The 18235-nt window shown below is 39.3% G+C and overlaps 1 protein-coding gene across 1 annotated transcript in view; it reads left to right on the forward strand.

Moving 5' to 3' along the window:
• Positions 1 to 18235, forward strand: part of LOC138206322 (matrix metalloproteinase-17-like) — a 64559-nt gene that overhangs the window by 39621 nt on the left and 6703 nt on the right. Inside the window, exons 5-9 of the mRNA XM_069162939.1 lie at positions 11901 to 12077; positions 12934 to 13036; positions 14792 to 14874; positions 16182 to 16334; positions 16745 to 17002. Coding sequence (XP_069019040.1) covers positions 11901 to 12077; positions 12934 to 13036; positions 14792 to 14874; positions 16182 to 16334; positions 16745 to 17002 — 774 coding nt within the window. The remainder of the gene's footprint in view (positions 1 to 11900; positions 12078 to 12933; positions 13037 to 14791; positions 14875 to 16181; positions 16335 to 16744; positions 17003 to 18235) is intronic.

Consider the following 18235-nt stretch of genomic DNA (forward strand, 5'->3'; position numbering starts at 1 on the left):
TTCAGCTTTTTTGCTTGCTGACCAACTCAATTTCATTCACTACCATCTGCAATACGTGGTGTCAACGAGGGGTCGGTCTTAATTTTCAAAGTCATTAAATCATAGAAGATCACATACTTTTTGCAACTATCGTCTTGATTCATTTTCCCTTGTTTTTGCTGGCATCTGGTAGTAATGAGTTACTCAAAATAGTTGCAAAATATAAAAAAAAACAGATTACAGAATATAAAAAAATAAATGAAAATAAGGCGTAGTGCAAACTCTGCCAGTTAAAACTACCATATCATCAGTCTACCACAGCAATGCGCAGTCATTTGAGACTAAAGCACCAAGCAAACAGCCACAGATCAACAACCAATGACTAACTTTGTCACCGGCCAAAGTAACTTTGATGTTCAACATGCAGAGCAAAAAACAGCCCTCATCTCAAAGATGAAGCTAAAAACATGCAGATGTTTTTATTAAAAGGCCCATCCCCAGTGTCAACGTGGTACAACTGACAGATTGATGGAAGTTTAATGTCATTGTAAATTTCCTAGAGATTCACATCACACCCTTTTGTTATTCTATTTGGCCCTCGTGTCCTCTGCCACTGTACTGAGGTGAATGCAAAAGTGTCACTTATCAGTTAACTATTGGCTACATGTCAGGTTTCAGTTGGATTTATTTATTTTGTAATCATGATTTAGATTACCTTCCTCTTAAGTCATGTATCATCAACCTGAGTTACATTCATCATCACCTGTTTTACTGTATCATTATTTGGTCTGGTGATACCGTCATCAGCATACAGACTGTGATTAGCTGGTGAAACACATTCGAGTTTGTCTGAGCTTTGAGCTGTGTGGACTAATAGACTGCTGTATGCAATGTTCTCATGAATGATCTGGCCAAATTTCTTTCATCAAACAGTTTTCAAAGAGCTTGATTACCCGCCGAGAGAGATCTACGAGTTTGAAATGAGGACGCGGTGACAGCGGCTCTAAATGGAATTCAATCAGCTTTGCCAATCAAAAATAGATGAGCTTATATTAGAGATATCCGTCATTCTTAGATGGCACTGGAAAACACAAGGCATGGTTTTGGTCTCAAAACTGCTTTAATCCACTGATTTATTACTTCACTCATTCACACGTTCACACTAAAATACACAGAATATCACTCCCTGCAGACATCATCATTCACCCGGCTCCTCATTGCACTTCTGCTGAACTGTGCGTGTCCTTGTTGTCTTATGAATAAGTCTAAATTCCTCTGGCACAAATTACATTTTTGTGGCACAACAGGACCATTTTTCAAAAAGTGGCCAATTGGTCAAGTTCTCGAAAGCTCGGCGGTCTTGTCACTTTGCATCATCCTCATTTTGCCATCCGCTGTACTTTGCATTTTCTTTAAAAAAAAAAAAAAAATATAGAGAAGGTGGTTGGCAAGTGGGAAAGGGCGGAGGAGCATTACAGGTCCACTCATCCGGATGTAATAAGCGGATGGAGTCCACTGAATGCATCATCAGGCAGGGACTGTCTCAGTACGGTCACATGAATGACAGCATAAATCATTAACTCTCCTTTTCTCTGACTTGCTTTCTTTATTCTTCTTTTCATCTGGATGACTGAGCTTAAAATGACCTTCCTTTCTCCTCTGCTCAGTGCCTCCATTTGTCCCTTCCTTTTGAAAGATGGACGGACAGTAGAGAGTGGTAATATAGATGATGTGATTTTACATTTTAAAATTGGTATTAGAAAATAAAGAAATTCCTTCTGATATTTCGAATTATATCTACTGCTTGCAGGTAATTGATGTTAGTGGTTCGCCTTTGTTTCTATAGAATTGGAAATAACACCTAAGCAGGGAAAGAGTAATTGTTACTGTCATGCTGTATATACCACCATCTGCTAAAAAGTCCCCAGGGCCAATAGATGAAGGAGTGCCAAAAGTTTGTGATGTGTAAGGATGCCATTACTCCTCTAATTCCAAGTGACACCTTTTCCCTTCCAGTAGCAACATAATTACACCACTTGGCAGCCAATACCTATTTCTAACTCTTTCTCACCTCAACAATCCCAAATAGAGTATTTCCTGGGTTAAAGATGAATTCATGACAAAATCTGACAGGGATACCTCTTCCAAAGCTGGAAGCAGAAAAGAGAGAAATCTGTAAGCAAGCAGCATTTCATGAAGCAGCTGCACTGACAATATGAGTGATTTTCCCGCACAGAGATAATGACAGTCGGCCTTAACACCGTGTTCTTTTCAGGGTTAAGTGTTTCTAGTGCAATGCACTGCATGGAAAAGCTTAGCTACACTACATGAACATGACGCACCAAGACCTGATTATGCTTCATTATGAAAAAGTGTCCCTTGGCTGGCTATGGTCTGGGTGAATTGAGGGAACAAACATCAAACAAGTGTTGAAGCAAACTATCAGTTATGTACTATGGCTTGTGTTTGAGGAATTTTGTCACATAAATATTAAGTATGGGAATATATAGCTGAAATAATCTTGTATTTCCTAAACAAGGTACTCAGAACATTTTATATTACTGTTTATAGATATATTCACAAGGAAGACCAGCTTCCAATGCCAACTCTAGCTTTTGATGGATAGCTATCCCGTTAAGGGTGTCATGGTCATTGACATTTTGTTCAGGTTTTTCATAAATATTAAAGACCTGCCTTTTGCCGCTGAATGATTTATGTGCTTATCACCTACAATAAATTGAGGAGAAATTCTAACGTTACAGCAGACAACTAATATTATGCCAGTTTAAAAGTTCTGTGTAATTTTGGACATCATTGAGGGTGAACTGTTTAACTGACTTCTCTCTAACTTTATGCCAACACACACGTCTTTTTTTTTTGGAAGATTAGTAGCAATGTTTTGAGGTGCTTCTGGCATATTCTGATACAATTTCACATTTCAAAAATAGCATATGTTTGTAAATGCCAGACAGCACTGTACTGTAGTTTGACATTTCTTTCAGTGTGGGAATGTTGTGGATCTCTAAAAGAGAGTTGTTTGGAAAAAAAACTGTTTTTTGACAGCTGTATCACATATTATGGAGAATCTGGGTCATATCTGGGTTTCCTCTATGTGGTAGTTAATCTTTTACCCCACAGATTAGACAATCACAATGTTTATGGAATAACAACCTTCATTAGTGAGAATGTGGCAAAAAACAAAGAGAACTATTTTGTTCATCTGAAAATCACAAACCTATCACAGCTCTGCGGTCAGAAATTGTTTTACTGTTTTCTTTAACACAGACACTTAATGCCTGGTTAACATACTTTCATTCTATGAACCGTTATTTACAATAAAAAGTTTATAGAAATACCCAGAGCCCTGTGGTGCATTTTGACCTGAGCCCCAAAGGGTGGAGGCGGTATCGGGTGTTTTTGTGCTGTCTAACCCAGCTGGTGAGTCTGTGATAGGGGCCAGGACCTGCGTGGATCTCCCTCCTTTGTTTTGTGCCATCAGGGCTGCGAACCATATGTTACAGGACAGCAGCTCAATCTGTCCCACTTAGACCGCCCACCAGGCTGCCGCAGAGGCAGAAGAAGCAGACGATGTGGCGGTGAAGCCTGAGCACGTGTTCGAATGAGTGTACGGAGTGACGGCAGGACCGACAACAGCTGGGTAAATGTAGCTCTGGTTAATGGGAGCAGGGCAGCGAAGGAGACAGAGGACAGGGCTGTGATCTCGTCTATGTGACTAATTTATTTCTCACAGTTTGAATACATCATAGTGCTTTTCAAAAAATAGTCATCCAGATTCTAACAACCACTAATTGTATTCACAGGAAAGTTATTGCCCTTAATATGTTTTAGGAGCTAATTTTGAGGATGATGTTGATTTTGCAGGCCATGAATAATTCAGTGAGACTTAAGAAGGATTGCAGCCACTGTGTTAGTACAGTCAAATGGCCTTCAGTGTGGGAGAGAGTAAAAATACGGTTGGATCCTGTGAACCATCGTAACTTGTTAGATGTTCAAGGATACTGCTTTCCTCCGCTGTGATGAATTCCCTCAAGGGTGAAATTCGCATCTAGTGCGTCAAACTTTTTCATCTGTAAAGCAAGCAGTCTGCTATTTTTAACTGGTAAATTTTCTAAACAGAAAACTCTCCTCAAATGTCTTTAATCAGCTCCCCGCAAAAAAGCCACAGACGTGGTAAAAATTCCCTCTTCTTCTGTGGTGTTGGAGTTGAACTCACCTCACCTTAAAGATTAATTCAGCTGTTGAGTTTGCCTGCTCTACCACACTGATTGAGGCTGCCTGGCTGACGCTCTGAGGGAGAGGGGAAAAAAGTTAATTAAACAGCTCTAAATTTCTTCACGTCACACTCTGCTAGTCTCCCCATGCTGCTATCTCACATTCTCCTCCTTCAACGTCATCAGCCTGTCTCTGAGGCATAGCTGATGTCTGTATCACTGCTTTTACATATCCATCTGCTTGTAAGACAACAGAAAGCTCTGCCTAACGCAAAGCTATCGGATTCATAAACTGTTGTTCTTAGCAGCTTTTTCAGAACGGGAATCCCAGGAGAAGGTCTAAACTTGTTAGGTCAGCCCAGAAGGTAAAAAGTGAGTGTTGGTGCTTCAGCAGATTGTAGAGCTATATAATTGTCTTTGGAAAAATGAACTTTATCAGACAAATCCATAGCTAAGTAATTGCCTTCGCTAATTCCCTCCTCCCATCTCCCGGTGCATTGTTCTCAGCGGGACCCTAAATCTGAGTCCGCCAAGGCCGCCTCCTAATGTGTGTGATGATGCTGAATAGTGGAAATTAAGCAGCACAATTCATAGACCAGTTCACCCCTGCTGTTTAGATTGATGGTTCTGGCTCCATTAGGAGTCGCAAGAGGTGGGATTGAATAAGTGTAGGTCTGGAAGTGCTGTTTTTACTTTGACAGGCAGCAGATTGTTTCTATTAATTACCACTCAACCAGCAATCTGCTTCTGCAAACTGATTACCCTGACTAAAACAAAAGCACCATTAAGCAGGTGAATGCTTGATGACATTCAATGTTTTCTTTGTGCGTGTGTGTGCGTGTGCGTGTGCGTGTGCGCGTGCGCGTGTGTGTGTGTGTGTGTGTGTGTGTTCCTGTGGTGGGAACATATGTGTGTGTACTGTTTAGGTCTTTGTGTGAATGTGTTCATCTGGGAGAAACAAAAAAAACATCTATAAAAATCAATGGCAGTTGCGCACTGACTATTGCGCACTTTAAAGTTACTACATCATCATACATATAAACTTATCAGTTAGACTTGTACAGTCCTGATTTTTTTTTTTACCGTTTTTAAGAGTTATCATATTGGGGCACTGTTTGCTCCAATGATTGCTAGACTAGTTTAGTTTAATTTATTTACTTGTATATTTTGATATGTTTTTGTTTTTTTTATGACATTATAGAGATATCAAGATACGAGAGTGGAGCAACAGAGATGCCCGTCTGTAAATGACCAGGGAGCATTGTGGTTATATACGATAGAAGCAATCCAACCATGAGCCTTGAGGACACCCATGTGTTTTGATTTTTCATATGCAAAGATTTATGCAACTGCAAAAAAATAATTGTAAACTTTGGTTATAGACCTTTGTTGAGGAATCTTGGCAAGGACCTAAATGTTGCTTTTTTTTTTTATCATGGACTTTAACACACTTTTACTGTCTTGTATGGCTTCTTTCTCCTACACACATTCTCACTGTTGTGCAACAGTTTCACTTTAAATCTTGAATCTTTCAGAATCAAGGTCTTCCAACTGAAAATTACAAAATAAAATAAGTGTGAGTGTGCAGGATTTTTGTATTCTTCTTAGGGAGTGTATGAAAATATTTACACTATATCTGTATGAAATCTGCCCCCAGAAATGCCACTTTTTGAGGCCTAAAACCTAATTATTGACAGGATTATTTTTTGATGGACCACCAGAAAACTAATAAGAGGAAGTGACTTTAGCAAGTTAGAGCCTTTTTGGAGCCAACCCTTAGTGGCCTTAAGGGGTATTGCAGTTTAAGGCACTTCCGCATCGGCCTCATTTTTCAGACCGGGAAGCTACGTTCACAAGCACAGGGTACTGCCCCTAGGCATGTTTCTTGAACGTTGGCTAATCAGAACAAAGTGAGCTTTTGGGAGGGGGAGGGTGGGGAGGGTGCTTAAGACAGAGGATTATATATAAATCCTATATAAAGGCCAGTATGACATAAATAAATAGTCTTCTAAACTGTGAATTATGCAAGACTACTTTAGTGGAGTCCCACAATAAATTTAATAAAACCTGTAAATTAAAATAATAAGTCTCCTTTAAGGTCATGGGACAGGATAGAAAAATAAATTCTCTGTCCCTCTGTTTTTTGTGAAGAAGGAGAAGGGAAAGATGTGTGAGAAAGTGCAGTGAACAGCCTCTAAAATAAGAGGGAACATGGCAGAGTTATAGATATATAGTGGTGAATGGTATTTTATAGTTACTGTACGTTACATCATGCGATCACAGGTTACTTCCATAGAATGCATTACTGAAAGGGAAATTTGTTTTTAAACCCACTGTTTACATCACATTTTGTCTCGTCTATGCCCCAGTTTTTCCACCACATTTCCAGACTGATGCTGTCTTTTACAGAGCAGAGAATAACCAATTATTCAGATACAATACAGAATGGAAAACAAAGAGAAAAAAAAAAAAAAGCAAACAAAACTGCACTACAAATCAAATAATAGCAACACGATCAGAATCCAAAAAGTTAGAACACGTACGTGAAGCAGATTGGCAAAGAGAAAGAGTTCTGCGAAAAACGTTATCCACTGAAGTAACACAATGCACTTATTTTTACTATTTACACTTTTTCTGAAAATCAAGTAAACATGACATGGACTGAAATTAAAGGGTTCCCCCAAAACTAAACACATCAAATCACAATGTAATAAAAATGTATCTATTTATGATTAAATAGACTTTTACTTTGTGAGAATGTAGTCTTTGTGGCAAATTGTAGCACACATTGTTTACAACAGGAAAACACAAGTGAGGATACGACTGACTGTCCATCATTGTCTACTGAGTTTAGATTAAATATGTGGCACAATACAGCCACTGGGTTACTTGTGGTCACTATATTTGAATAACTGGAACAGCGGACGGCTCTGTTAGGGCTCACTGAGCATGCAGGAGATCAGGAAGGGATTGTGCTCTTTTGGGATGCACATGGTTGCCATAGAAAGACAAATATTAAACATAATTTTAAGTGCCAGTATTCTTACTTAAAAGTCCATATTGGGAATTGGAACCATTTTTCTTGATAAAAAAAAAAAACGAAATGATTTTGATTTAAAAAAAAAAAAAAAGAGACTTTATAAATGCATATCCATGTTTGCGACCTAAATAAAATGAAAAAAACAACAACAACTGCAACACATAATAATGACGAGTGCAAAACACTAAGTAAACAACCAGAGATGGTGTAATAGTTGAACACAGCACTGCAAGGGTTCTCATCGGATGTAAAGACAACCTGCTTCCATCTCTGGCATTTCATCCAGGCACTGGAGAACAGAGTGGTTACATCACACTGGTGCACTTGTTTCCTTACTCAACTTTTCTTATCTGAAGCACCGGAGCGTCTATATAAACCAGCAGAATATCTTAACCGTGTAAGATCTGACACGATAGACAGTGGCTCCACGGCAGGTTCAGCTTTTCAACTGAAATGTTGTAAGTGCAACATGGAGGGGTATCTGTATTTATTCACCATATGTTCGTTTGTAAGTTGTGAACCTGAATAGAAAGCTATTGAGCCAATTATAAAGCGCTGTGTGTGTGATCAGGAATTGGTGGAAGGACTGAATGGAAGAAAAGAAAAAAGAAGAAAAGTTTCAAACAGTACTTAATAGAAGACTCTATAGTTATCATAACAACAATAATGCAGCTGCAATTATAGTCAACTACACAACAGAATAGGAATATGCATAAATATATTGCAGAGCAGTAAGAACAAGTTGTTGTTTTTTTCGTTTTGTGTAAAGAACTACAGAGGCAAAAATACATCTGATCATTGATAAACATAACTTTCAACAACATGACAAAAATAATCGCAAGACAGAGTAATATGTTCCCGGCAATAACTCCTTTGTGTGATGTTATCTCACAAATATGTGTTTGCTGAAAATGAAAAGGAAACCATCAGCAGACAAAAGTTAAATAGGGTTCCCAACTGGAAAGAAGTGCAACTTTAAAAGTGTGTGGGATTTAGTGGCATCGAGTGGTGAGGCTGCAGACTGCAACCACCAGAACACCCTCATCCTGCCCCTTCAAGTGTGGAAGAAAAATGCAAAAGTCCCTCTCTGAAGCTAGTGTTTGACCTTTCAGGGCGACTGTAGAAACATGGCATGCTCCGTGAAAGAGGACCTGCTCTATATGTAGATATGAAGGGCTCCTTCTGAGGTAACAAATAAACAACTCGTCTTATTTTCAGGTGATTACACACTAATGCAATTATAATTAAGAATATTTCATGATCATAATTAAAAATTATTCCATGATCATAATTAAGAATATTTAGGGGAAATTATTGGCAGAATTGCTGAACTATTTTGCTGTTGCTGAACACTTAACCTTGAAGTAACTGATTGAAGAAAATATCAGCAGTAGAGCATTTTACACAGGGACAAGAGCTGCTGTTTTAAATTGTTTGCAGGGAAGCGCATGCCTTGATGAGGGGGCGCTGGACAGGAGAGGAGCAGCTTCATGGATGGGAGGGTTTCAATGATGTGGATGAGAGAGATTGGTAATGAAGTTGGATGCAAGCTTCAGGGACCTGGACTATAGCAGATATTTTTTGAGAATAGGCGCTGATGTCTGGCTACTTAGATATTTGTTTCTTCTGTTTTGCTCTTGTGCGGCCCGAACCAGAGAGTAGCATGTTGTTGTCCTGGTGGACTGAATGTTGGCTGGGAGTCACAACAGCCACTGACAGGCTGAATTTCCTCAGCTGTTGCATGAAGCGCATCCCCTGCTTAGAGTTAAAAATGGAACCCCAAAGGAACGTTGCACTTCCTTGTAGACTTGAACCATTTGAATTTTTGAGTTTTGTCACGACATTGTGTTTTTCCCTGTTGTATTGATTCAGTCTGTTTAAAGTTGTAATGTTGGAAATGTTGGCAATCTCAGTATTGACACAGCATGAGACAGCCACACCGGCTCTATATTTTAACATGGTGATAAAATAAATGTTCAGTGGAGAAAAGTCATTAAATAAATTAAAAGAGGTTACACACAAAATAACTCTTTGGTGAAGATTGGTGGTAAATACATAATATTTTTATAAAATAATGTTGTAATAAAGGTGGCAAGTGGGAAGATTATAAAACTACATGTCACAAATTACACAACAATAGCAATATGGTTTTACTAAATTAACAAATCTTTTCTGCTCAGTTTGCCCTCAAAATGCCCTTCTCACACAAAATCAGTAAATATTATCATGTTGATCAGATAAACCTTCCTGTATGGATATATAAATGAAGCACGTTTAATATAAATTTATAAAAGGATTGGAAGTTAACATCAATATATTTACAAGTGACTTCCTATTTACATTAATTGCTTTTGAATGGACAGTGTTATGGATATTTCCCGACAATCCTTTACTAACCAAGACATTTCTTAAGTTTTAAGGTACAACCTGACTTAGGAAATCACAAGTTTGAAACTAGCAGAGTTACTAAATAGCAGGGATTAGATTTGAGTAGCAGGTGTAATTGAGAAAGTATTAACTGCAGATTCAAGGTCCACAAACTCTACATTTGTACCGGCTCTCTGTATCTGCCAAAATTACTCCAGATAAATGCTCACTGTGTCATTGAAAAATATGCCTGCCCTCTAGGCAAACTTCAGGGTGCCGAGGAAGAGGTGTGTTGTCATGAGATAGCCAGACAGAAGTCTTTCATAGGTTTTCTTGACCTAGTTCAAAGCAACCAAGTCCTGTGATCCTGTTTTTTGAGGACTGAAGAAATAGCAGTCAGGAGAGTTTTAGAGGTCTGGTGGATGAAGCTCTTAATCTCCATTCTCAGCACCGTGCAATGAAAGCGTTTGGGCTGATAAAAAGCTACTTAATGGGTCACTGGTGAATGTGGGAGAACAAAGATCGAACCCTGAAGAATTCAACAGTCTTTAGAGCAACACAAAAGTCTGCTCTGTCTCTGTATCTCTCTCTGCCTTCCTAAATGAATCTGGTTCATCCACACAATTCTCTCCGCTCCGACTTTGTCCGCAGGCATGACGTCTATTCTGTCAGCTTCACATGGACCATAAATATGAAGACATGGTACAGAGCCTGCTGAGTCCCTGTTCTCTCTCATTCTATCCTTCCTTTTGTTCACCTGCACCATGTGCTCCTGTAGATTAGAGTTGGTATTTGCCTCCTGGATACCCCAGGTGAATACTGTAAGCCCGAGTGCATGTCCCAAGCTGAGGCCAACCTAAGGTTAACCGAATGCAGACTCGAGCTTTGCCACCAAGGAACTCTGAGCTAGCGCGGCTTGATATGCTAGCTCTCCATATTTTTGCAAATCTAAATCTCCAAGCCCCAGGTTTTGTCTTGCATCACAGAGTCAGACAAGGAGTTTGTCGGAAGCTTTTTCTTTTCATGTTTCAGCAGAACATGGAGGGAAGGTGCTTTAATAGCCCGCGGGCTCTTAAGGTGTCTTTCCACACTCCGATTTTGATTGGCGGCTCAGGGACTCAGGCGGTATTACCATAGTTATCTCACTACACCACAGGCCTAACCGTACTCAAAGCTTCCTGAGCTGTCTGTCATGCCTCTTAATTTGCACCATAAGCAGATGTGAAGAAAAATACCGGAACAGGGTCAATTTAGGACAGACTTGTAGCAGAAAGGTCAGGTTGGTGACGGTCACAGGGGATATTTTCAAAGCCATTTACCAAAAAGTCGTTCACGCCACCTTAACACACAAACCTCGCGTATGACTGAAAGAGACCTCAACACGTTTGACCAATCAAACCAGACTATTGGTCACAGGGGGGAAAAAAAAAGTAATTTGACATAACTAATTTACAAATGCTCCATGCAGCCCGAGAACCAGTTCCATACATATAACTGCAAGCCATGAAATTACTCACGACCTTGTATCATTCTGCATGACAGATGTAGTGCAGCAACTATAGTTAATTTTTCATTTTACCAAAGCTGCCCATGATTTTCTTGATTAATTTATCAGCTGTTTTGACTACAAAATCTTAGAAAATGCCAAACAATGCCTGTTTCGTCATATGTCTTGTTTAATCCAACCAACAGTCCAAAACTCTAAACTATTCAACATAAATAAAAAAAATATTCCATTTACGGAGACACAAAACAACAACAATAAAGAGGCAAATCCTCATGCTGGAGAAGCTTGAACTAGCAAACGCTTGACCTTTTTACTTGAAAACTATTTAAATAGTTTATCATTATTTCAGTTATCTAATGAATTACTTGACTAATTGTTTCAGCTCCATAAAGGTGCTTGTCAGATAATAGACTAAAGATTAAATTGACAGTATGGAGAGTCCACTGCTAAGACTTATCATGAAATTAAAAAGTAAACACAAACATCCTACTCTGTACAACTGTCTGTCTTTGAGATCAATAGTAGCAGTAAACTGGGCTACAGCTCAATTGTTTTTATAACTACACACTAAATATACAGTAGTGACTAATAAACATAGTAACAATTTTGCGCAGTATTACTTGTCTTCTGTGAAATATCCTTTGGTCTTTGGATTGCATTTGTACAGTGTTGATTTTCCTTTTATATTATGTCTTTCTTTCTCTATAAGGTTTTCCACCATGATGTAGTTTGTTGAGTTTTATTTTGTTCATCTTTCTCTGTAATTTTTTTTCAGACTCTCACGGGATGGATCTGTTTGCGGTTGCCGTGCATGAGTTCGGTCATGCCATCGGCCTGGTCCACACCTCAGCCATGGAGTCCATCATGAGACCGTACTACCAGGGTCCCGTGGGAGACCCTCTGAAATATGATCTACCCTACGAGGACAAAGTCCGCGTCTGGCAGCTCTACGGTACGACGCGACATGTGTTCATCTTACCTTGTGTGTTTTGTAGGTGAAAGAGAGACAAGAGGGAAAAGTAATTTAGTTGCATTTATATATATATATATATATATATATATATATATATTTATATATATATATAAATAAAAAATTCTGTGTTTGATTACTACTGGGGAAGAGGCAGGTGTAAAATGACACAAGGCGGCCGTTTAAATAAGGGCACCTTAGCAACTGGTTAAATTTGGTGTTTACTTCATGCATCATAAAAAGCAAGGCAGACTCAAAGGTGTTTCTGCCCCTTCTTCATCTCTGATCAATGCTGTGAAGTCTCCTACCCACACGTGCCTGCAGAGAATCGTTCTCTACTGGTCATGACTCATGACCTGCCACCGCAATCAAGTATGGCATTATGGCAGTGGTGGCAACACCCGTTTGTCGGTGACAGCTCAGGAGACTGAAGATACAGCAGCCCCTTCATGCAGGAGGCAGCAATAGATGAGCTCTTTTGAGAAAGGTTATTGATCCAATGAAAACATGGATGGAGTTAATTGAACCTCGTTATTGCATGCGACTCCATCATACCATGGCCTGATATCGGAAGTGGCAGAGTGAGAAGAGAGAAAGAGAATAATGGACATGAATAAGCGAATGGAGTGCAGGAATAAATTATGAGGGACTGTGATTTGAATTCAAATGAACCCCACACAAGTGAAATGAAGTGAAATGAGTGAACACGGCAATAAAAACAGACAAAAACAAAACGTGGGAAAATGGGAAAATTGCAATAAAACAAATTATCGGAAATACAATAAATAACTATGAATCACCAGAACGTTATTATATGTGTTATATCTTCTGCATGTAGGGGTGAGAGACTCAGTGTCCCACACAAATCAACCAAGCAACCCCTCTCAGACAGCTGAGCCTCCTGTCCTGCTGGACCTTCCTGAAAACAGATCTACTGTTCTGTAAGTACAAGATTTCAAGATATTCATGATATTTCACATGCAAGAAAAATATATCTGCAGTTACCGTACTGCAGTTCATAAAAATTCACTACAGCTTTTTCTTTGATTCTTTAGTCACTATCTGGACGACACTTTTGCCTCTAACAAATACAGTGGCCTTGCATCACCATTGTTGGAATTTAGTCGAGTGAAAGCAAACGTTATCCAACCTTTATTCAGTCTGGAAATACTATTCAACATAGCCCTGTCTGCACAGTGAAGGCCAGAGGAGTGCCAATATGAGTCAGATGGTGAACATACAACTCGGGACATAATCTATTGAAACATGTGCTGCTCTTTGATTATTTTTTTTTTATGGTTTGAGTTGCAAAGGTGAGCAAGCATGTACTTAAACCTCTGCAAAAGGAAGTAAACCTTTTAAAGTAAACTATGTTTCTGCTTTTTAAAGCTAAAATCCATAACTACGCATGTTTACATCATTATTAAAATGTAGCTATATTTAAATTAGGGTGATAAATTAATCTACATATATGGGCTTCCTACAAGTGGTATTTATTGCATCTGTAGCTGTATTGGATCTCATTATACATATTTCTGTATTTCAGATTTTGTTTTTGTACATTATCATAATTACATTGTGACTGTTTTTTAAATGTTACTTTTCTCAACTTCCACTGAGACACCGCATAATTAATCCATGCAGGAATACTAAGCACTTATTGTAAAAAGAGGTTTTTTTTGGAGCTTGATAGGAAGTCATGAGGTACCAACAAAGCAAATTAGCCAAGAGACTGAGAGTGAGCTTGGGAGCCAGCCCATCTAATTAAGTAATTCCCTAAAGAAAGTTGGGCAGCCTATAGCTTTGTCAGGTTATCAAGCATAATTAGGCAAAACTTTGTCCGTTTATGTATTTTGAGTGTACATTCACACGCACATACACCCAAACCACCAAGCTCTAACCTTAAAATAGCCCCTGACAGATCCAAAGGCAAAAAAATATATAAAAATACTTCTACAATTCCAGCTGGTTTCAGAAAGCACACACATGTGTGCGCGCACACACACACAAATATAAACAGCAAGGGAGCATTGAAAAGGATGTCAAAGCTCAACAGGCACTGGTGGAATATTTAACCACCTTTGCTCCCCCCACTTCTACCCGGCTTCATTAATTATTTCCCACTCCCTTCTTCAGGTCATGATGTGTGAAAAAGCTAGATTAGCCCTGACAAGGGCACCAATACTGACCACTAGGCAGCAGTGTAGTGTTAATAGAGCTCTGAATAGAGACCTTTGTTGGTAATATAAGGCCTGGCGGGCTCCCACTCTCAGCCCCGAGGTGCTAATGGCTCCATCATTGGCAGGCCGGCCACATCACTGCTTTTAATCACTTAAAAACCTCGGGGATAAAATGCACCCAGGGATGTTTTCATGTCAGGCTATCCGATAGCCTCTACTCTTTAGTTTTTCCTGGTGTAACTGATTCATGCGCAGGTAAGATGACAGGAATAGTATGAGCAAAATATTAGCACGTAAAGAAGATTTTGAAAAGGATCAGCACATATGTAACTACAAACATTAGATAATTGAGGTAAAACTTTTCCAAATGTCCTTTTAGATAATAAATGAATGCCCAGAAATAACTGGTGGTTAAAGATTTAAAAGTGTTGTAAATGTCCAGTTTTACATAAGAGGCTCTTATTTTGCCTCCTCTAACAATGTTTTCTCCTCCCACTTTCTTCACATCTCTCTCAGGCTGGCACGAGATACCCCAGACAGATGCACCAGTCACTTTGATGCAGTGGCCCAGATACGAGGGGAGGCCTTCTTTTTCAAAGGTACAACGGCACAAAGGGAGAAAGACAGACGCGGAGCCACAGAGCTGTGTGGGAAAAATAACAAGAAATTAGCTAAATGAGCACAAGTGGAGAAAGAGCTAAATTAAAGAGAGACCGAGAAAAAAAAAAAAAAAAAAAAAGAGGATGGGAAGGAGAGCGAGGCTGCAGACACCCGACGCAGCCCGTGGAGCCCCGCTGAGAGACTGCAGTCCAAAAATTACATCAGGCTTTCATGTTTGCCCCTCTGGAGGAATGACCCCCACCCTCCCACTGACAATGGAAACAAGAAACAGACTCACATACTTTCAGTGGAGAAGTGTCAGTAAAGTGTGCTGAACTTTAACTGACATTTCCATGGACCTTTGTTAATCGCTTTCACTTGAATCAACTGACAGGACATTAAAAGTTTGAAGACCTTCTCAGCAGTAATTTGGTCTTTTGAAAGCCGTTATTGCCGACACTCGGAATTATCAAGATGCATCATTTGCTTCCTGTTCAATGATCCGTCATTTTTGGGCTTACACATTTTTCCAAACAATGTGAACCCTCATTTAAAGTTAACTTTGTAACCGTTTCTGGGATGTTACCACTGAGGCCATCACAATTGTGAATTTTAGTTCACAATTAATTGTCAGACAAAGAATTACGAGTAATAATTTAATTGTCTTTCTATGTTTCTTTTACCATTAGAGTATAAGCTTAAACACAGTGTATTGATACACATATATCTTAAGAAAGAGAAGGGCTATGTATTGTTTGTGCTTTTTGGCTAAAAAACTAAATCCATGATGTCAATATATACTCATAGAAATGCAGTCGGTCGAACAGTAGAACCGCAGTGCTTCAAGATAAACAGGTGGTGTAGAAGTCTCAAACCACTGCAGAAGAAATGCTATTGAGAGCTAATGAAATGCAAAATGATTGCGGTGAGCTCAAATAACCACAATCGGGCAATTATTTAATAATTGTAACAGGTCTAGCTACCACATTAGTAAACTCAGGTTCAGGAAGACCCACTGTTGAAGACAAGATTTGCGCTTTTTGAATAAGGCAGATAATTAGTCAATAACAGCAGTTAAACCTGATTTAGGCCTCTATGGAGAGACAACAGTCAAAGAGTCAAACATCCTAACTAACCTTGAAAACTAGCGCTACCATTAACAATCATACAAATCTCTACACAAACACTTTGATAGTAACAATCTTCACACTCATTTACAAATGTACATGACCGCGACCACGATGACATATAGGTCGACATCCAGAACGGCGCTGGTACTAACTCCAAACTGGTCTGTTCCTCAAAGGGAAGTACTTCTGGCGACTAACAAGAGAGAAGCACCTGGTGTCTCTGCGTCCAGCTCAGATCCATCGCTTCTGGAGGGGCCTCCCAACCAATCTGGACAGCGTGGATGCCGTGTACGAGAGACCCGGGGACCACAAAATAGTCTTCTTTAAAGGTACGGTATCAAAACAAAAGGCATTTTCAATACAGTAGTTGACTCATGAAATGAGTCTTGAGATCTACTAAAAAAAAATGTGTCTGGTTTAGTGGTGACACAATCACAATATAATTATATGTTTGATATGACATTTGATAACAAATCAAATCAAAATGTGTGACTCAACCACACTTTAAAGAAGCAAATGAAAACTTGATGCCACATGAATCACATTAGATAAAACAAAATATATAAAATAACATTCCTATGTTCTGCATTGGTAGCATTGGAAAACTAAGTATAAATATTTTCTTTTTATTTCAATTAAGTTTCCTTTACATACCCAATATACAATAGCCTGCTTTGTGTTATTCATAAAACTGTAGAACATAAAAGGTAGTTGTTATCTGTGTGTCCACCGTGTTTAGGTCAAAAATACTGGGTATTCAAGGACAACATCGTGGAGGAGGGTTACCCCCGTCCAATCAGTGACTTTGGCCTACCCTTGGAGGGTGTGGATGCAGCCTTTGTTTGGTTACACAACGACAAAACCTACTTCTTCAAGGACAACCACTACTGGCGCTACGACGACCACCTGAGACGTATGGACCTGGGCTACCCTAAAGACAGCACCCTTTGGAAAGGGCTGCTGCCGAACCTGGATGACGCCATGAGGTGGTCTGATGGTGAGTAACGTTGGCAAATGTAATGCTTCCTTTGTTTTTAGGCTCTGGCTGCTCCTCATAGGTTGAGCACCAGACAACTCAAAAGGAAAGTTCTTTGAAATACTGTGACTGGCATAGACTTTATATAAAAGTGGACGTAGCTTCCTGGTCTGAAAAATGAAAGCTCGTTATTCCCGTCATGTTTTCCTGAAAAACTGAAACATGTTCCTGGAATTTACTTTTCACATTCTGAGACAAATCGCCCTTCACCACTACACTTACTGTTAGTTGCCGAGGTCAAATCCTTCATGATTTTATTATGAGCCCAGAAAAACCAACTAAAGAAATTTTACAAAAGTCTCCAGCTTCATTACCACGTGATACTGTTTCTCAAAGGCTGGATTGTAGCTGTTCTTTTATTCTAATTATTGCTTATGAAGCATTCAGATGTAATTAAGCTTATCGCATATTAAAATTGGAACCCAAATTGAATTTATTAATAAGTTTAAATCAACTTCTGTCTTTCATAGATAAGACATTTCACATGAGAATATCTATTCAAACTTAAGATTGTTAAATGTTCACGCAATGCATTTTTTCCTGACCATTGACCTCCATTTCATTTGAGTTTGTCTAATTTTGGCAGTCTCTGATTACATCCATGATTTTTTTGGCATAGCTGCAGTATTTAGATTCGAGGAAAATTTGCATTTTTCATGTGTGAATAGAGGTTGTTGTTTTGGGGTTTTTTTTATGGTTATTTTGACATAGCACGCACAGGGTTTTCTGCCAAAATTCTGCTCCACATTTGCAGAGTCAAACATATTCAAACCTTGGAGCTGGGCCAGTGTAATCATACTGTGCAGCCCCACTGTACCAGCTGAGTGTCAAGGTCACAACGCCTGCTTCCATGAAAGCATCAGTCAACTGATCACATGCATGCTAATGAGAGTTGTGAAGTGGATTAACTGTATTTGTTTGAGGAAGCGGCAACACTTCTTCTCTTTTGGGTTTGTGTGTATCGGGCATGATGCTCAAGGTTGTTTTCGATTTTGAAAATATCCCCCAAAAACCAGCCACTTCCTTCTACATTTTGGGTCATTCTCAGTGGTAGCCAGGATGTACCAAACCCTCCCTGCAGCACATGTGAATACAAAGAAGTTATTTCCCCGTCAGGTGTTCAGGGGTCTGTGTTCTCCCTTCTGAGCTTGTCGACTCAGAGGTCTGCGAGCTCTTTGATGAGCGTACCCGTGT

Source organism: Embiotoca jacksoni, unplaced genomic scaffold (genome assembly GCF_022577435.1).
Source record: "Embiotoca jacksoni isolate LCO1_2020_lvr unplaced genomic scaffold, fEmbJac1.0.p SCAF_10, whole genome shotgun sequence".
Classification (NCBI taxonomy): domain Eukaryota; kingdom Metazoa; phylum Chordata; class Actinopteri; family Embiotocidae; genus Embiotoca; species Embiotoca jacksoni.